The sequence below is a fragment of the Dromiciops gliroides genome, chromosome 3, assembly GCF_019393635.1.
Source record: "Dromiciops gliroides isolate mDroGli1 chromosome 3, mDroGli1.pri, whole genome shotgun sequence".
Classification (NCBI taxonomy): Eukaryota; Metazoa; Chordata; class Mammalia; order Microbiotheria; family Microbiotheriidae; genus Dromiciops; species Dromiciops gliroides.
Genome location: NC_057863.1, coordinates 191,384,281 through 191,406,702, shown reverse-complemented (window position 1 = coordinate 191,406,702; position 22,422 = coordinate 191,384,281). Strand labels below are relative to the sequence as shown.

Genomic DNA, 22,422 nt, shown 5'->3' with positions numbered 1-22,422 from the left:
TTCTCATACCTTTATGTCTGGAGATTCTCTGCCAGTATACCATCAATTTGAAATGAGAAATAGCTCCTTACCAGCGTAATTGCTGAGTCCCTTTCTCTTCTTTCTGCGCCAATACAACCAGATGCTGAAACCCATCAGAATTACCCAGCATGCACCTCCAATACCAGCTATAAAGGCTGGCTGCTTCACAACATCTGTTATTTGCTCAGTTATGCTGTTGTTATTTTCAGTGATGACAACTTCATTATGTCCCCCTTAATGGTAAAAAAGAAGAATTAAAGACAAATATCAAGACACTGAAAAGGTATACTCATACACAAATATATCTAAAAAGACATAAACAATCTCCTAAGATTAATTCTTATTTCTTGTTATATTTATTTTTTGCTTAAGGCTGTACAAATTTAAAAATTGGTACATTTTGTGCAATTGAAAGTAAAATGTTATTAAACACATATACAAACAGATGTTGAAACTAATTTTTAATTCCAAATTTTTCTCCCTCCATTCCTTCACTCACCCTCTCCTCAAGACAGAAAGCAATGTAATATAGGTTATATATGTATAATCACATTAAACATATTTCTGCATTAGTCATGTTGTGAAGGGAGAATCAGAGAAAAGGGGGGAAAGCTCAAAAAGAAAAAAAAACAATAAAAAGTAGAATGAGTATGGTTCAATCTGCACAATCTCCACAGTTCTTTTTTTGGGATACGGAGAGCATTTTTCCATAATGAGTCCTTTGGAATACTGCATTACCTGTAGGTAATATGCCTCTGGAGTTTGAGTAGGGAGTATGTATTACATAGTCAGGCTAGCACTTTAGATTTAAATCTCTTTAGCAGCTGAGTGAAGTATAGTTTGGATAGCAGAGAGATAAGAAGCAAGGAAGCCACATAAGGTCAAAGTCCATATTTAAGATAATATATATGTATGCATATCTCTATCTCTATCTCTATCTCTTCCACTTCTCACAACACACTTAAGATTAAGATTCTACAACTGAGAGACTTCATTACTCAACAAGCTACATTCTAGATTTCTCTTCCATACCTCTGCATTGGGTAACCTTCATTCTGTATTCCTCTTTCCATTCCTTTTATGTGTTCTAATATAAGCTCCTTGAAGCTGAGGTCAATCTTTCTTTTAGTTGCTATTTGTATTCCAAGTGCTTAACACAATGATTGCGGAATGACTGACTGACAAAGGTTTTGAATGAACATGATGATTGGTTAATTATTCAGACAGCTTCAAGGACTTGAAATATTTCATGCCCAAAGTTATTAATAGTAGCTAGTATTATATAACACTTTAAAGTTTTCAAAGCACTTTATAAATATTTCTCATTTTATCCTCACTATAACCCTGAGAAGTAGTTTTCGTGAGAGTGTCTGAAATAATTGTATTCTTTTCCTAGAAGTTTTCATTTATAAACTTGAGAAAACAAAAGCAGGCTCCCTTAGCAAAGATGATGTCAATAGTGGTAGCCTATTTTTTCCTACTTATCTGTAATTATCAAATAGATATGTATCATTCATCTAATATTGATGTGCTATGAGAATCACACATACCTAATGCTTTATTAGCTAAAATTATTGCTATAAGGAGAAACAAATTTACCAAAAAAACAAAACAAAAACAAAAAACACACAAGTGTATGTGAGAAATTAGCAATAAATAGCATATTTTATGTATTAATCTGAGATATATATGTATATATATTTTTATATGTATAAATCAAAGAGTATTCACATTTTTTATATTACAGGTATTTCTATAACAATGCTGTCAGTTTAACTAATTAGAGCATAGATGAGGGATATGTGTTGCCACTAATGCTCCATTGTTCCAGGAGAAAAAAATATAATAAAATAGATTGCCTTCCTCCCATTGGAGCCTAATGAAGAACAAAACTAATTTGTTGGACCCCAAATTAATTAGGCACATCACATTTGATTGTACCTATTACTGTGAAAGTTTGCAGTTGTTCTATATACTATATCAACTATATAACGTAAGTATTAAAGGACCAAATAATTAGAGAAAAATAACTATATTATTAACCAATATAATTGTGAATATACTTTTTAAATATTCCACTTGAAATCTGTTGTCTAGCATCTCATTATCTTTATTGTACTTGTACATGCAAATATGCATGATCATATTTACATTTCTATGAAATAAAGAATAATTACAAATAATTTCATTTTATTATGCAAAAATCACCATAAGAAAGGATGACTGGGACCTAAAAGATTTTCATTGCTTGTAATAATAGGTAAATAATTATATGTTGAAGTATACAATATTTCAATCAAGAGATTAATTGATGGCAATGATCAATAAGGGATCTAATTAAAGGAAAAGGAAACATGGTATATAGAGTGAAAATTAAAAAAAGAAAATGGGGATTAGATCTTGCTAAGTTACTCTTCACGTATCCAATAATAAGTAGGCATATATAGGGTTTCCAGACAAATTTATTATAGTAGAAATTCTGAGATTATTAAGGAAAAAAATTCCTTCTTCAATAAAACACTCAATGTAAAAAAAATAAAATACAGAAATTTCCAATGAACAAGAACTTTACATTATCAAAATGTGATTACATTTTTTGTTTATTTAAAATGTCACTATACCATTTTTACACTAATATCTTTGTAAGACATACCACTATTTAATTCATAATGAGAATAAATTTTATGAGACATTTTCAAGTTTCCCAGGGGAAAATTTTTTAATAAATTCAAAGTCACATTTCCAGTAAAATTTATTACAACTTTCAATCAACTTGGCCACATAATCTTTGTATTTTATATGTTTTCGAAGGTAAAATTCACCAAATTATTTTAGAAAGGAAGTTCCAGCAGATAGTTCTATGTAATTTGGATTTTGGGGACTTACTCTGATCATACCATAAATAATTCCTTGGGTCAATTTTATACAAATGGCCACTGCAGAGGGAAGAGGACGTATTCTATTCAACTCACTCACTTTGTTTCCATATGAAGACCAGAGGAGGAATGGGAGACTTTCATCCAAGTGCAGATGTTAGCTTATTGGAGATTCTTATTATACTATGGTTAAGTAACCCTCCTTTTGTTCATTATTGAACAACCTCCTTTCATAGAATTGCCTCAATTCCTTCCAAACTGAATCTGAACTAACAGAGAGTGCCAGGCAGTTGCATGTTGCTTCTATACTATTTCATTATAACCAGTGGGGACATAATATCTGGCTTCAAAAATTAGTGGAAATTACAAATCAGTATAAGTTGGATCATTAAACATAAGGGCATAAGGTTTGGAATGGCCTGTTCTTTTAGGTGGTGAGCTCAAAGAAAGTATTTAAGCTATACCATCCGTTAAGATATTATTGGGGTAAAATGTCAGTTTTGTAAGTTGGGGTACAGGATGGCCTGTAGGTCCTCATCTATGATTTTAATGTAGAGATGATACAGAGAATGTACTTACCAATAATGATGGGCTGTGGATCACTTTTCACACCAATTCCTGCATTGGTACTTGCTGCAACCTCTACCTGATATTGAATGCCTGGAAATAATCCACCAATAACCACAGATCGAATTGATGCATCCACAGTTTTGTTGATATGAAACCGAGTTTCATTTCCTAAACACCAGATCTAGAGTGGTCAGATGAAAAAGAACAAGGCATATAGAAGACTATTAGACTAAATATTATTTTATTTAAGCAGTAACACATATTAATGTTTAAAATATTTTGGTTAATATAAGTTTATCTTCTAAAGGAATATCAAATGTGTGCACAAAATAGAAAATAAATTTTATTGTAACACATGTATGTGTAAACATATGTATGTATACATATTCATGTGTGTATGTATGTGTATATATTCATGTATGTATGTATATTATATATGTGTGTATGTGTTATTTAGGGTGGTTATCTAGTTGAGTACTCCAAATTATTGGGGATTTTTGGAGGGGCTTTTAAACTTATTTTTCTTCCCAGAAATAGCCTTTTTAAAAATCTAATTGGCTGAAATATTAGCAGGAAATCTGAGGCTGAAGGCAAGGTAAGCTGCATTCATTTCAACTAATATAGCAGACAAGAGTTTAACACTATTTAATGGTTTTGAAATCAATGGTTTCAATTGTAAATATGCTAGAATGTGGAATTGTATATAGAGTTGGTTCAGTAATTCAGCACTTTCAAGTGAAAGATAAACTGAGACTGTGCTAGTCTTCTTAGCCTACTGTCTTACTGATTTACAAACTGATTGTGTGTATGTAGACTCATCTTCCTGAGTTAAAGTCTGATCTGAGAAACTTGGCTGTGTGACCCTGGGCAAGTCACTTAACCTTGTTTGCCTCAAGTTCCTCTGATGTAAAATGAGTTGTAGAAGGAAATGGAAAAGCACTCTAGTATCTTTGCCAAGATAACCCCAAATTGGGTCACAGAGTAAGACATGATTAAAAAACAACTTAATAAAAATAGCGTAGCAGGTGCCATGGCATCTTATTGCTATGGATATCCTACCAAATACCCACAATAATAGAAAATGGAATATTTTAGTTTGAAATTTGTCTGGATTAAGGGCATTTCTTATTTTTTCTTCATTTGAACAGAATTTATGCTATTACTAACTATAAATGTTAAGATATTCATCTACTCAGATAAAGGTTTCATTTCTCAATGATGTAGAGGAATGAGTCAAATTTATAAAAATATAAGTCATTCCACAATTGATAAATGATCAAAGGATATGAAAAGGCAGTTTTCAGACAAAGAAATCAAAGCTATCTAGAATTATATGAAAAAATGCTCTAGATCACTATTGATCAGAAAAATGCAAAACAACTCTGATATATTACCTCATACATATCAGAATGGCAAATATAACAAAAAAGGAAAATATTGGATGTTGGAAAACTGGGATGCTAATCAACTGTTGGTGGAGTTGTGAAAAGATATAACCATTTTGGAGAGCAATTTGGAACTATGCCCAACGGGCTATAGAACTATATAACCTTTGATACAGCAATACCACCACTAGGTTTATATCATAAAGATATCCCCTCCAAAAAGAGAAAAGACCTGTTTAAAAATATTTATAGCAGCTGTTTTTGTGATGGCTAAGAATTGGAAATCAAAGAGATGCTCATCAATTGGGAAAAAACAAGCTGTGGTACATCATGGTGATGGAATATTATTGTGCTATATAAGAAATGACAAGGAGGATGATTTCAAAAAGGCCCAGAAAAACTTCTATGGACTGATGTATAGTGAAATAAGCTGAACCAGGAAAATCCTGTGCACAGTGACAGCAATACTCCTTGATAAAGAACTGTGAATGACAACTATTCTCTGCAATACAATGATCCAAGAAAATCTTAAAGGATTAATGATGAAACATACCGTCCACCTCCAAAGAAAAAAATGATATTGATTGAACACAGACTGAAACATACCATTTTTCACTTTCTTTCATTTTTTTCTTTTACTCAAGTTTTCTTGTACAAAATGAATATTACAGAAATGTTTTATATAACTGCACATGTATAATCCTTATATCATTGCTTATCACCTCAGTGTGAGGGATAAAATTTGGATGTCAAAAATATAAATAAAAATGTTTATTATTTAAAAAAAAGATTTTCATTTAATTCATTCCAGCAAATATTTACTTAAATGGTATAAATATCAAAAAGAGAATGGACCAATAGATGTGTACATTTTACATATATACATATTACACAATCCATAGGTACATATATACATATATATACATATATATATATATATATATATATCTTTATGTGGATATAATCACATGTATTTGCTAGTATCATGCAAGACAAAATACATTGTAGATAAACATGTCATATTAACACAAAGTTATTACATTTCATGGAATATGATTTGAATTGTGGAATGTATGAATTTGTGTAATAGTAAACTGTATTAGACATGTTCTACTATATTTGTGTTTATACAGATACACACATGAACCTTATAAAGTTAAAAATGGGCATGTTTTACTAAAACATTTCTTGTAAAGCTGATAATAAGATGATTCACCCTTTCTGGCTTACTAAAGTATAATATCAAAAATGTTTTGGGGAAGAATTCTGTTTACAGAAATATATATATATATATATATAAAACCTAATCTCAAAATATACCAGGTCCTTAAAAAGAAGCAAGAATCAGGGTGGGTATTGAAGAAAGTAATAGATTGAGAAGACCCTATTGATAATCATAATTTATTTATAGATAATTTAGGACATGTATATTTATAGGAATACAATGAGCATAATCTTTAACCAGTTATTCCTAGGACTCTCTCAAAAGGTTGAGTTGCTTTGAGTTATCTTAAATAAATGATTAAGTATCCTTCTTTGAAAAAAAAGTTAAGCCCTAATAGCTAAAATAAAACAACATAAGCACTTCTGCTAGCCTAAATAATACCTATAGGTAAAGTAAGAGATTGATAAGACCCATATCTTTCTTTATCATATAGTAAGAGATAAGATAATTTAGATTGAGACCTATCATTATCAGTTAGTAATAAATAACTTAGGGTATATCTTTGTAGAAATAAAATAATCATAGAATTGTAAAACTTTTTTTTAAAAAAGTGGCTAAATTCCCTAGCAGTCAGAAAAAGGGGGTTGACCAAAAATTAAGCAAGTTCCCCTTTCCAAATAAGTGTAAGCTAAGTAATTTATAATCAGTTTCTTCCTGAAGGCTGGAAGAATAGGAGTTGCTACTAGGAATGCTCTCAGGCAAGTTCCTTTTGCCAGATGAAATTCACCTTTTCCTCAGGACCCTCTGAAGCAAGTTCCTTTTTTACCCCAAATTCAGTTCCCTTCTCTACAAGACCCTCTGAAGCAAGTTCCATTTTCTAGAAACCAAAAAATACCCCATTCCATTTGATCTGTAGGTTCCTTAAAGTATCATTTCTGGTTTCAAAATGCAAGGACTGGGGCAGCTAGGTGGCACAGTGGATAGAACACCTGTCCTGGAGTCAGGAGTACCTGAGTTCAAATCTGGCCTCAGACACTTAACACTTACTAGTTGTGTGACCCTGGGCAAATCACTTAACCCCAATTGCCTCATTAAAAATATATATATATATATATATTTAAAAAATGCAAGGACTTCTGTGGTGGGATTACAAAAGCTTAACTAGTCAAGTGATTTGCCCTGTCCAATAGAATTATGTTCAAAATAAATTTTTGTAACTTTTTAATTCCTCTTTTTTTAAATTATAAAAACCATTTTTGTGAATCACTTGTGGTCTCTGACATCTGAGGAGTCAGCTGACCTGGTTTAATATGCAAATGCTAGCCTTACAAATTTAATCACATTATGCTCAAAATATTTTTGGCTCAGTTTCTTTTATTTCAGATACTTGATTTTACAACATGGGGTGGAATCTGACATAAACCAGAGATCAGAAATTGGGGATTCAATTCTGATCACTATTTTCCTTTGAGATGGTATTAAATAAGTTATCCGCCATCATGACAAACACTAAAGCCCAGCATAAAGTTTTTGCTGTTCAGTCATTTCAGTCATGTCTGACTCTGTGACTCCATTTTGGAGTTTCTTTGCAAACATAATGGAGTAGTTTTCCATTTCCTTCTCCAGCTCATTTTACAGATGAGGAAACTGAGGCAAACAAAGACTTTTCCAAGGTCACAAAGGCAGTATCTGAGGTCAGATCAGATTTAAACTCAGGTTTATAAATCTTCCTGACTTTAGGCCTGGGACTCCATCCACTACACAAAGTACTATGAGTGATAATCTTGGATTTTCAAATACCAAAGTTTATATTTCTTTCTCCTGAATGTTTCTTCATTATATACAGATAGTGATGTTCTTAATGAAATTGGGCATTATTATATTTATCACTTTATCAATATGAATAATGAATTCCTTTATGATGAGAATGCCATTTAAAAATTGCTTTTCATGTGTACTAAAAATAACAATGTAATTAATCTTTTGAATTAAATCCTAGTTTATACCCTTTAATTATAAATCCCTGAGCAGTAAATGCCTTTAAATCTGTTTAACATTCTGTGTTAAGCATAATAATGTTGGCACTCCATAAATATTTATTAATAACTAAAATCATAGGCTTTCAATCACAGGTTTTCAATTTTCACAAGTATTAGTGAGATATGAAACACTCATTTTTTTGTGCTCTAATAATGGTACATTTAGGATTTTATTCTTCCAAATTAGACATATTCTTTGTACCAAATACAAAAGGCAGTAAAATATGGGTCATATATTTGTATGGGGCATATAAAATCAAAGTAATTCATTGGAAAATCATTTAATCGGTTGATGTTTTTCTTTTTTCAAGCAATGCCAAATTAAGTGTTTAATATTTTTTTTCACTAACTACTAGCCATTACTAATTGCATTTTGATTATGTACCTCTGAAGAGGAAGAAGACCTATGTTCTAATTATTTGGGCAATTTCAGGTCATAAAGTCTCTCTTCTGTCAGGAAGTTCTTCCTTTACTACTGTGTTCCAAAAGGATATTTTGAGTGAATCAATTAAAAACTTAAAGTGATATTTTATTGGAAAAATATATAATAACCAAGCTGCAATTTCTGTATCTAAATAGAATTTTTGGAAATAGAGTACATCTAAGTAACCTTTTTTCTTCTGTATTCTTACCATACCTTATATTCCTGGATAATTCCATTTTGATGATCTGGAGGAGGAGGGTCCCAGGAAACACTGATACTTGTGCTGTTGTGGTTTCCAACTGTCAACACTGTGACGGATTGTGGAGGAGCACTTGGTGCTGCAGAGAAAGAAGGAAAAAATAAACTAAAATCATGAATTTATCTCCCAAAGTATTACTTTTAATTAAATAGTATTAGTGTAAGAAGAAGATCATACTCAAAGGTTTAGGAATCCTGATGTGTATGTATTGTCCATAAATGGAAAAGGCAAAGATAACCCTAAATTCAAATGTGATAGACATGGAAATTTTGAATAAAGGAATCTTTACTACACTTTTCATAGCACAGAGAGATTTGGGAGAGATGTTTTTCCAGGTACTAGAGCAATCAGTATTGGGTAAAAGTAATTAAAATTTGATAATCAATTTTTACCAATTACTTATTTATATATGAGTGAGATTTCCACCTTTGATCTAAAAAGCATGGTGATCTAATGGAGAAAAAATTCTGGTTGGAACAAATGTGAAAAAAAAGGAAGATGAACTATATAAAAACAGTTTCTTCATAGTTTCCGTATGGGTTAGTCATCAAAAGGCAGAGAATTATTAAAAATCAAATGTTAGGCTTTAGGCCATGCAAGGTAACCAAAAAACAAACAAAAACTTATTAGCAGTATAAGTTTAGGTGTTTTGGGACTGGAGTATGGTGTGGGACAAGAGATAGGAGGTAACCCCTTAGTTGGTAAGTGCTATTTACCAATACAATGTAATATAATGTAATGTAATATAATATATACCATGCTTATCAGGATAATATTTTGATGAATTTATAAACTTTCCTATCTAGCTTGGCAATACGGTCCAAATATTTGAAAAAATATGATATAATGGTATATTACATGACAGATATGGCCATATATTCACTGGCATATAGGGTAATAGAGTCACACAACATAGATTTCTGGTTTTCCCTTTTACAAGAATTTCTCTCAGAAACCTGGCACCATGCTACAAATTCAACCCCTTGTTTTGCAGTCCTAAATTTATTAAATATGCCAGCTTGAAATATAACATTTTAAAAAGATGTTTCTCATTTTCCTTGATGCTTGTTTATAGAGAAGACCATGCCTGTCTAATGATAGGTCACTTATTACAATGCTCCAACTTATTTTTAGCTATGAGAAGGAAGCCAAATCACTGCTCATTTTTTTCTAGATATAACCCCACTGAGTTTTATTTGTTACTTTCAAAAGTCATAAGAGGTGGAAGATGAATAAATATTGAATTGTGACAAATGCCAGATTTAGAGAAGGCCAATTAAGGAGAAATTAATTTTTGGAGTAGTTTTCAAATGTAGACTTTCATATTAAATTAAATCTAGATAAAGAATTAGTTTCTCTTCCCCCATCCTAACCTACTGTGCAGCAAACTTCCTTTTCTGCAAAGGCTGATGAATCAGGGGTTGATAAAGGTTATCTTATAACTATTTATGAATATCTTTGGATTTCCAAATACTAAGAAAAGAAGTCTAGTGATTCTTTCAGAGGATGGATTTCTAGAAATAATCTTTCAAACACATACATGCTTCAAATCACATATGAAAATAAGACTATTTCTAAAATTTCTGTCTCTAACATTAAAATTCTTGTAAAATCTTTTGAAATGTTTGAAGTATAAGCTATTAAATTAGGGAAAGGAAGAATAAACCAATGATTATTTATTTACAGCAAATCCATCAACTAATTTTATATCAAAATGGCTTACAGATTATTTTCCTATTTGTCATATTCAAAAGGTTTTTTTTAAACATCTAACTGACAGCATTGCTTTAGTCAGGGAAATACCAGTTAAAAAATATCTTAATCTATACCCAAATCATGTATTATCTTTAAGTTATGTAAAGGAAGGGAATTTAAAAAAAAAAAGAAGAAATTCACACAGTAGAAATATTGATTAAAATCAAGTTGTCATTAATTCACTTGACAAACCATGCTACATTATGTACTACAAAAAAGGTATGTTATTCCTTAGTAGCCTATATATATATATATAAATTAGCAAGGAAAAGATTATCTCTACTTACTCCATTCTCTATAATCCTCCTCTTATTTCTGACTCCTGATTTTCAATTGAAATCAATTCAACAAACATTTAATTAATCCTCTATTAATTTTTTTTTTTTTAGTGAGGCAATTGGGGTTAAGTGACTTGCCCAGGGTCACACAGCTAGTAAGTGTTAAGTGTCTGAGGCCGGATTTGAACTCAGGTACTCCTGACTCCAGGGCTGGTGCTCTATCCATTGCGCCACCTAGCTGCCCCTTATTAATTTTTAATAATTATTATAATTAAGAAAAAGTATTTTTAATATTGACTGACCCCAAAGGGTAGCCAAGAGGCAACCACTCCAAAACCTAATTTTTCAATAGTATAAATTCTTTATGAGAATGAGCAACTAACATAGTGAGAGGTAAAAATTCAAAAATAACTCTCAACAGCAAAGGACACCTTTAATCACAAGACTGACTAAAACTGACTAAAAGGTTTATAGAATACAAGATCACACTCTATTATTATCTCTTTAAAAGCACTTAACCTTTAAAGTAAAATGGAAGCTTTTATTTCTTTTGAAAATATTGATATCCCTGTAATTTTCACCTCCCAGATTTTTTGTTCTTGTTCAGTCATATCTGATACTCCGTGACCCCATTTGGAATTTTTTGGCAAAGATACTGGAGTAGTTTGCAATTTCTTTCTTCAATTCATTTTATAGATGAGGAACTCCAGCAAACAGGGTTAAGTGATTTGCCCAGGATTAGACAGCTAGTAAGTGTCTGAGGTCAGGTCATCCTGACTCCAGGGCCTGCTCTGTATCACCTAGCTGTCACCTCCCCGATAGCCAAAATTTATAACAAAGAACAAAAGGGGGTGGGGGTAGTATAAGGTGAGCAAAAATTATAAACATTGAAAAAGACTGACTATATACAATATTCAACAATCATAATCCTTTAGTCAATAAATATTTATTAAGTGCCTATTACGTGCCAGGCACTATGATAAGCCTTGGGTGGAGGTGGGGGTGGGGGGGAGAAAGGTAAAAGATAGTTCCTGTACTCAAGGAGCTTACGATCTAAAGGGGGAAAAAAACCAATGAAAGGAATTTGAAAAGACATCCAGGGAGAAAAGGGAATACCTGACATTTGGCATGATGAAGTCGGGCTGCTTTAGCCATGGCCAGTTGTAATGTGGAGACAGCATTCAGGGGCCTTGTAAGCCCGCCCAGTTTGCTTAACGTGGAACCCATAGTGTCCCTTATCATGTGGATGGGAATAGCATCCTTTGATAGGCTGTCTGTTACTTTAAAATGATCCTGAGCTACAGTTTTTTCTCTTACCTGTTTTTTTCCCTGTTCTCCATGTTTTACTGTTCTCACTGGCTCTGGGGGTTTGTGCCATGGTTTGACCATGGGGCCTAGAATGAAGGCAGGACAGTGGGGTCTGCCAACCAGGCATGGAAACCCTGAGAAAAGCTGAAGTGACTGAGATGTGAGCCTAAGTAGGGTTTTTGGACTTAGTGACTGCTCTGCGGGAAGTAAGCTACCTAATCCCTTTCCCATCCCCTAGAGACTGAGATAGCGTAGGGGAGGATAATTGTCTCCCATGTGTTGGGGGAGTATTGTTTGTGTATTTGGAATTATACTTTTAAAGTAAATATTTCATTTTTAAAGGAATATGATTATCACTGGCTAATGAAAATAAGGCAAATGGTACTGACTACCCCCTTAAACTGAGGAACATGGTTTGTGGGGGCTGGAGCCCTTTGCAGAAAGCCTAGATGAGGGCTTCTTAAACTTTTTGCACTCACAACCCCTTTTGTTGCAAGAAATTTTTATTCAACCTCATGTATATAGGTATATAAAATAGGTATACACAACCTTTTATTGTTGCCAAATTTTTTGAGGCAGTTACAAGACCCTACATGGGATCGAGACCCACAGTTTAAAAAGCCAGAGTCTTCTTTACTTCTCACATCTGTGCTGAATGCTGCTCTTTTTTTTTTTTTTTTGAGTGAGGAGACATTGGTGAACATACTCCAGGCAGAGTTTCTGTAGCTTTGAAGTTCCTTAATCTAGGGTCAGGACTCAGTAAAAAGGCAGAATAAAAATGGGCACATTTGAGTCCTGCTGCTTTTTGAGGCATGGAAGAGAGGGTAGAGATTATTCTGACACAGTCTCTGCAGTAGTATCAATAACCCCATGATGGATGCTTGGGATTCTGAGTTAGCTTTTGCTCCTGCTAAGAGCATGAGGGGAAAAATGGGGGAGAGTGGAGGATGAACTTTCTCTGGAGTTAATTCATAAGGATTTTTACCTTATGGGGGCTGTCTTCTCCTGTGGATTGGGCTGTAAATATAGCTGGCATATTTGGAGAGCAGGAGAATTGCATGGTTTGGACAAAATGACTAATCCTCAGTCACATTTTAACATGAAGATAGCAATATAATTCAAGAATTGAAGAGGCAAAGCCAAGATGGCAGTAGAAGGCAAATGACTAGACAGAGGGCATGAGTATGAGTTGAATATGATTGGATGATTATCTAAAACAATAAAATTAAGGTATGAGAAAGAAGAATGCACTGGGAGAAATGGAAAGGAAGATGTAGAATGGGATAAATTGCCTGACATTAAAGAGGATCAAAAGAGATTTTACAGTGGAAGGGAAGATGGGAGAAGTGAGGGGGAGGGGGAGGGGAAGGGAGCACATGAACCTTACTCTCATTGGAATTGGCTCAAACAGGAAATAACATACACTCTCAGTTGGGTGAAGAAAACTATCTTATCATACAGGAAAATATGAAGGGAAGGGGACAAGAGAAGGGGGCACTGATGAAAGGGAGGGTAGATTGGGGAAAGTAAAAGTTAGAAGGAAAATACTTTTGACAACTGACAGGATGAAAGGAGAGAGTAGGATAAATAGGGTGGAAATAGGATGAAGGTAAATACATAGTAACCATTACTGTGAATTTTTTTACAAGTTTCTCTAATAAAGACCTCAATTCTCAAATATATAGAAAACTGAGTCAATTTATAGAAGTAAGAGCCCTTCCTCAATTGATAAATTGGCAAAGGACATGAACAGGCCATTTTCAGACAAAGTCATCAAAGATCCCTATAGTTATAATAAAAATGCTCTAAATCTCTATTGATTAGAGAAATGCAAATTAAAACAACTCTGAGCTATGTGAAAACTAACCTCTATTGAGCAATTTTTCACTGGTTGTTTTTACAACAATTTGTTTTCATGTCCCAGAGCAAATGGAGGAAAGGGAAATTTAAAAATTCTTTTCTTGTCATTTCCTACTTTTGATGATCATAGCCTAACCTTAAATACAGATGACTAAAAAGAAATTAAGAAAAACAACCAAAAATGACTTTGTTATGATCTTAGAAAGGTTTTACAATAAATTTAAATACTGACCTTCCTCAGTAGTACGGGCTAATTTTGATTCACTGTCCATTCCTTGAAACTCATTAAAATAGGGCCTAACTTTAATTTCATAAGTCACCCCTTTTTTCAAATTAACTAGAACAGCACTGCGTTCTGTAGGCACTTTAGCATCTAAGTTTTGCCATGTTGATGGAGATTGAAGTCCTGATGTCTGGCGGTACAAGACTCGATAGCCTTGTATAAATTGGGGTTGACGATCAACCTGAAAAGTACAGAAAATAGCATGAAATGGAATTCAGTTACATCTGTATTACCTTGGAAAGACATTTAACCTATTTCTGTGTTTCAGTTTCCTCATTGGTACAATGAAAGGGTTGAGCTTTAAGGTCTTTTACAATTCTAAATCTATTTGTACCAGGGAGGTTGGATATCTCATACAATACAAAAGTATTGTGCAGTAATGAGTAAATTTTTTATTTGCAACTGAATATGAAGTCATATTTTGTTATTTGTTTTCTCCCCACACACACATACACACATTTATTTATTTTACTTTTAATTTATGAAATAAAACAAGCTTTGTTTTTAATGAAGGCACAGATAATATTCAGTACATAGTAGGAACTTCACATGGTTACTGAATTGATTCTATATATTTATTAAAAACAAAACAAAACAAAAAACAAGCTCTGCAGACTTTTACTACCATGCTACTAAGGGTATCTTATTTCCTTTCTCACCCTCCTTTTTGCCTTTCTTTTAAATGATGTCTATATCCTATTAAGATGTAAGCAACTTGAGGGCAGAACCTGTCTTTCTGTTTGTATTTGTGATTCCCAACATAGGACAGTGCCTGGGCCATAGTAAACAATAAAAGCTTATTTATTTGTCCTGAAAAAAAACCCCATTATATAGAATTCTGATTAACCATACTCATTAAATGTTACTGTGGCACAGATAATTGTTATGTAGCAAATCATCCCCAAAGCATACATCTGAAATATCCTGGACAGATTTTTTTTTTCCCAGCAGATTTAGCTTTCTAATGCCAAATTTGGTTATCATTCAATAGATCCAGAGAAATGAGGAAAAGTGAAAAAACTTTTGCAGGTTTAAAAATATATGAGATAAACCATGTGCAGAGAGTTTAATTCAATATGTTTAATTCAAATTAATGTATTGTATCTAATATGTTCAAGGCAGTATCATGTGGGAAGGATGATCAATTTGTCATCAGATAATCTAGGTTTATAAAGTAGCTTCTCTCACTACTACTTATCTATGTGACTTTAGGAAGATATTTAATCTATTTCTTTGCCTCAATTTCTTCACTGTTAAAATGAAAGGGTTGAGCATTAAGGCTTTTTCCAGTTCTAAATCTTTTTGTAGCAGGGGGTTTGGGAATCCAATGAAGTATGTATTAGGATGGGCCTATGTGGGTGAACCCATGGAAAATATATGGAGATAAACTTGTACCCTAGTCACTTCTAATGACACATAGTTTGGCTGTGGTCCTTTTTTTGATTGCACTCTGGTCACACCTAGTCACATATGTGCTCTAGCCTCTAACTAAAGTGTAAGTATAAAATAGTGAGACTTCCACTTGGTCCCTTAGTCCCTGTGATGGTGATGGAACCAAAGGGTTTTGTCAAAGATTATTGGTCATTCAACCATGAGGAGCTATCTCTTCAGCAATCTTTAAAAGTACAAGCAATCTCTACTATTATTTACTCTTGGAGTCTTTTTCTCTATATTCCTGAAGTGGAGGGTAAGTGGGATTCCTTCCTTAACACTAGTCTGCCCCATCTTAGTAGCTTGAACATGGCAGTAAAAGCATATCTATATCTAAATGAATCTGAAAGTGGATTATAGGGCCCTAATTGTCGTGTGTGTGTGTGTGTGTGTGTGTGTGTGTGTGTGTGTATACATATGTGGGCACACGCATTTTTCCTGAGCACTGCTGACCAAATTATAATTATGTGATTGGTGTTTCTATACTCCACAGCAATCTTGTGAAATCCTGGTTTCAAGCATGGGGTATCAATCCTTCTGCTACACATAGATTTAGAACTGTAAAAGAACTTAAAGTTCAACCTTTTAATTTCACAAAGTGAATCTACTAAGAAAAACTAAGCCAGAGCATGGGTTCCCTAGAAGATAGGGACTTTGAACCAAAAGTGAAATATGTATTTAACAGTATCATGTTTTGATTTTATTATCAAACTCCTAGAAAAGTAAAATAAAAATTAGGGTTATTGTTTCATATGTTAAATATTTGTCAGAGCATGCTTGAGTTTTTAAATGTTTTCTTGTTTTAAGCATTTTATATGTGTGTGAAGGGAATGAGGGGGAGAAAATAAATAGCTGCCTTGTACTTGATCAATTTTGTACCACCTTTCTAGAAAGTACCCTGTAAAGCTCTTTTGGGGAGATTTGAATCAGGAATCATACCTAAGCTTTGTCACATAGATTTTCTGAAGTTTTACTGTAGGGGTGGAGGATTGATGAACCAGAGGATAAAGGATAAAGGGGTGGGTTTTTTTTTAAGGTCAGGTTTTTTAAAGGTTCTTTAGGACTGAAACTGATGACCTTGGGTTCCTCTGTGGGAGAGAACACCCCTCCTCCACGTCTCCCTGTCTGTGATCTCAAATATTATGCTATGATCCTGTGTCTAACTTCAAGGCAGTTTATCCTCATGGTGAATGTTATCCTATTTATTCCCTTATGACTCATGGCATGATGAAGTTTACTTTTCCTTATTCCCATGTAACTTTCACCTATTAAAACTAATATCTACCCTCCAGAGTAAAGTAGACAACTGTATCTCATGTACCTCATGTTTTATTTTTAAATAAATTAAAACGTATTTTACAAATTTATCTTTAGACAATAATTGATTTGGGACCTCCATTAAAGTTCTACTCTGCTGCCTCTTCATAGTATTGAGTAGACTCTTGGTTTTCAAAGGTTATGGTAGTGAAATGAAAATCTATTATTTATCAACCTGAAAGTCTTAAAGTATGTGTCTGGAAAATAAATGTTATGTTTATTTGTCAAGAATCCATCTAGTGAAGTTTTAAGAGGCACATTATTCAATGATATTATTATTACTATTATTATTATTATTATTAATATTTTGCAGGGCAATGAGGGTTAAATGACTTTCCCAAGGTCACACAGCTAGTAAGTGTCAAGTATCTGAGGCCAGATTTGAATCCAGATTTCCTGAACCCAGGGCTGGTGCTTTATCCACTGTACAACCCAGCTGCCACAAAATGATATAATTTTCTGTGTAGAAACACCTAAATAGTTTTTGTTACTTTATCATCTTCAGAAAGCTTTATGTTACTCAAGCTTAGAATAGATAGTTTTTTACTACCTTTTTTTGGCTACCCAGTAAGTTTTATAGTATGGAAGGATAGCATCCTTTATGAACAAAGTTTTGAACATGGTTTTGAATGTGAGAAGTATCATTTCAGATAGCCATTTTATGCCCCTTATTACACTTTCTCTTGAAAATTGTAAGAAAATTAAATGATCAGTCATCAGTGTAAAATAAGAGAGTGCAATGCAAGTTGCTACCTATATTTATAGAGTAAAGTTTGTGTCAGGGCCATGCTGTTATAACTTCAGAATGAAATGGGGTCCTTGGCCATTTAACATCTATTTCTATGTCCTCAGTGATCTGAAGGCAAGACTACTTAATGTAGTGCTACTTTATAGAAATACTTAAAACTTTAAAGGTACGTTGTAGTTTATTAAAATTATACACCGTGGTTTCATAAGCATAATCTAAGAAATGTTTGTATTAAATACATCACAATCCTCCTCCTCTATCTCCCAATTAAGTCACAGGACATGGATTTATTTCTGAGGGGGAAGGGTTGAAACTTGGGATGCACTTTTATTATTTCAGCTTTATTTGTATTGTTTTAAAATATAAATATAATTCTTAAATCTCTCCACAGATTGTGACTAGAAGTTTTTCTTAATTTGCCATCTTTTGGCACTTTTTCTTTAGCCCTTATGATAAGGAAAGAAAAAATAACAGTAACAAATACTAGCTTAAACAACTATCTTTTAATACCTAAACTAATTTTTTTTTGGTGGGGCAATAAAGGTTAAGTGACTGGCCCAGGGTCACACAGCTAGTAAATGTCAAGTGTCTGAGGCTGGATTTGAACTCAGGTCCTCCTGAATCCAAGGCCAGTGCTTTATCCACTGTGCCACCTAGCTGCTCCTCAACTAACTTTTAATACCTAAACTTTGGTTGAAATACTTGTTTTATATATGTGTATATGTACATATGTATACATATATATATATATTCCTAACAGCTTGTTATAACATTAAAACAACTTAAACAAGAAGCAAAAAGTTAAATTTATGAAGCCAAATAGAGATGTCTTTCATCAAAATTGTCACTGTTAAGAAACCTTGCAACATATGTTACAACAACATTATGTTTGTATTTTATAAACTTCTCTACATTCACCTTAAGTGAATTTATGCAGTGAAAGAGAGGCATAACTCACAATAATAGCTTGTTAATACTGAAAGAAGCAAGCTGTATTTTAAAGAAGAACATTAAGCAGCTGTTTCCAGAAGAAGGGAGTCTGTAAATCAGGATAAATTGGTTTTATCCATGTTTGATTTTCATTAATTAAATGTTTTACAGACTTCATGAACCTCATGTTTATGACAAAATGTTGCTTTGCCCACTTTATTGTACTCCTCCTTAAACCATAGTATAATGGTGACCTACTTAATAACTAATTGAGTATCAACTGCTTTAACTTGAATTTATGAGGTTGCTACAGTTTTTCTTTCAAAGGGGTAAAAAAAAGTTGTTTCAGGAGGAAGAAAAAGTAAAATGTTTGAACATATTTCATTAAAGAGAACATACTGTTTCTGTAGCAGATGCAGACCATGCTGTGGATTTTGAGAGTTAATTTTGACAGGTGAACATATTTAGGCTAAAACATAACCTTTAGGTTTTAATGCATATGTTTTAAAATTATTTATTTATGACCATTCATATTATGAAGAACTTGATCTTTTAAAAATGAATTACATATGGTTGAATTTCTGTTACACATCCATTCAATAATAATTTATAGGAAGTGATACTTATTGGTACTCTGTTTCCAGATATATCTTTATAGATCACAGTCTAGCTATACCTTTTCATCTTATAAGACTTTTTTCTTCCTACTCCTATAGAAAGCATGGAAGGCTGAAGTGTAATGTCATAAATTTCTCAAATAAAATCTTTTAATTGACTCTTTAAAAATACAGTTATTTGTTAATAGTCTACAGTCTACTTCTAGGTACTCTTGTTTGTTATTCAATCCTGTCCAATTCTTCCTGACCCCATTTGAGATTTACTTAACAAAGATAGTGGAGTGGTTTTCCATTTCTTCCTCCAGCTTCTTTTACAGATGAGAAACTGAAGCAAACAGGTTTGAGACACTTGCCCAGGGTTACACAGTTGGTAAGTGCCTGAGGTCAGATTTGAAAACTGGAAGGTGAGCCTTCCTGACTCCAAGTCCAGAACTCTATCCACTAAGCACCTGGCTGACCTTCTAGGCACTCTGCATCTCCCCCATTCTCTTTTTATACTTGTACCTTTTAATTGTATCAGAAACCACAAGTTTTTTTAGTCTATATTAGCGTCTAAAGGAAATATTGTTTAAAAAGAAGGGCCCTTGGTTGCAGGAAGACACCTGTGGTTATTGGACTGAACAATTTCCATTTTGTAATCCCATTTAAACTGGAAAAGTAACAGTACTTTACTTTTTCTATTCAATTTTGGGATCAGTTCTTTATCGATGTGTAATATCACTCAATGATTTATATGCTGATGGCCTGTGAGTTACCCACTACAATGTTAGACAATAGGCATTTTTCCATTCACTGTTTACCCCTGTGTGGATTATTAGATAAACTGTTTTTGAATGATTATAAATCTATAGAAGCTCTGAACTTGATGAAGTCACACTGTTATAGAAATCAGAAGCATATAGACGGTCCTTACCTTCTACACTGAACTTCATATTTTCTATGTCATTGTCAGACATCTTTGGAAAAACATCTCCTTGTTTCATGTTTCACTACTCAGGTGGCTCACTGAACAAAGTTATGTCTGTTATTCTAACTTTCAAACATGAATCAATTAACTTTATTTGGAAGATGCCCCTTATAGGCAGGATTCTGTTTTAGTTAAGCATTGTTATTAAATAATCAACCAATCAATCTCCAGAGGGGGGAATTTTGTATGGCACTATACCTTTCAGTCAATTATAAAACTGTGGAGAAGTAATTAGCAAAAATTAGTTCACACAGTTCTACTTCTTCATAACTTTAATAAGGACAAGCAATAAAGGGTGTGCAGATTATTCTCACAAAAATATGTAACTATTGGGAAGTACACATATGCATAAGTAGCTATAAATGTTGTTTTTTTGGTTTTTGTTTTTTTTTCAGCAGTACAAAAGGGAATAATAGACTGAGTAAGACTGGGGAAGCACATCACTTTTCCTGATGTTTAAATCATAAACCATCTAACAAAATTACCAATCAAAAAAATTTCGGACACAGTGCATTGGGACAGCTAGGTGATGCTATAAATAAAATGCTAGTCCAGGAGTCAGGAAGACCTGAGTTCATATTTAGCCTCACATGATTACTAGTTGTGTGACTCTGGGCAAGTAACTTAACCCTTTTTGCCGTAGTTTCCTCTCTGTAAAATGAGCTTGAGAAGGAATTGGCAAACACTCCAGTATCTTTCCCAAGAAAACCACAAATGGAGTAAAAAAGAGTCAGACACAACAGAAGCAAATGAAGAACAAAAAACCAGGAACAAAACTTGGAAACAAAAACTTGTTTGACTTTAGTTTTGTCACAAACCATTGCATATTCTCTTGTTATTTTGCTAGAGTTCTTTCTTGTTGTATTGTTGGTGTTATAACTACTAGCTCAAAAAAGGAATATTTTCTACTTTAAAAAAAATTACTGAAACATTTTGTTTGAGTTCACATATAAGAGAACAAAATTATGGATATTTGTTATCATATTTACTATATAATTTCAAACAACCTAAAACATATTGGCATAATATAGATAGGATTCAAAATAACATTTTTTCATTAAAATTATATTTTCATTCCATTACATAGCTTTTCATTGAGTTATTAAATAACTTCTCTTTTGTGTAGTGCTTCAATTAAATTAAGACAAGGAATACAATAAAGAAGATTTATTCATGTAGTTACAAATCACTTACTGTCCATGTGACTTGAACCGTGGTAGGAGTCAACACAACAGGGTTATGAAGACGTACGATGATATCCCCCAGTTCTTTCTGAACTTGTCTGTGATCTACTCCTTGTGCAGGTGGGGCTTATATCTGTTGGTATACAACCATTCCCAAAGAGTATTTTGTTTTGTTTTATAGTAACTTATATAGGTCAATTTGGCAGCATTATATTAAGGATATGTTATAAGCTGGCCTTATAAAATGAATCATCAAATAATATTTAAGTATCTCTTCACATAATGTTATGCTGGATAACATGCTGAAAAAGAAGTCATCCTTACTTCATCTGAAGGTTAAGTTTCTGCAATGGAAACATATTCTAAGCAAGGTCTTTTTCAGACAGATATTATTTCCTAATAATGAATAAGATATCAACAAAATAATTTGTTAAAAATATTTATTTCATAATTCTACAGAGAGTTTGCTTTATGAGAAGCCATCTCTACTCAAATCTAGGAACTTCATGTTCCCTACTAACAAATGCAGCACTTTGAAAAAGAGATTAATTCCTTTAGGAAATGACTTGATATTTACTTAGCATACTCATAACCATTTGTTGTGATATCAATGGCATTCTTTTCTTCTCTAGCCATGTTTTGCTCAGTCCTTAAGGTAGTGGTAACTAGATGGAAAACAAACAAACAAACATCATGGGAAAATACAGCTCTCCTGAATTTATAGGGGTGTGTGTGTGTGTGTGTGTGTGTATGCATGCATGTGTGCATGGATACACACTAGAACATATGTGCATACACACACATATATATAAACAAATATATGTATATGTGTGTATATGTATGTATATATGTATATGTATATACATATACGTATATGTATATGTTAGAATTGGGGAAGTGATGATTGGCTGGTATAAGTTTTGGTAGAGATATCCTCTTCCTGGTTTGTCCTAAAAAGAAGTAGTGATTTAATTAATATTACTACAGTTATCTAGAAAGAAAAAG

At 33.0% G+C, this 22,422-nt stretch overlaps 1 protein-coding gene across 1 annotated transcript in view; it reads right to left on the bottom strand.

Annotated features, from left to right (window-relative positions):
• ROBO2 (roundabout guidance receptor 2) overlaps positions 1-22,422 on the bottom strand; it is a 788,084-nt gene that overhangs the window by 71,910 nt on the left and 693,752 nt on the right. Inside the window, 6 exon segments of the mRNA XM_043994477.1 lie at positions 72-254; positions 3,477-3,648; positions 8,694-8,818; positions 14,173-14,404; positions 21,428-21,543; positions 21,907-21,912. Coding sequence (XP_043850412.1) covers positions 72-254; positions 3,477-3,648; positions 8,694-8,818; positions 14,173-14,404; positions 21,428-21,543; positions 21,907-21,912 — 834 coding nt within the window.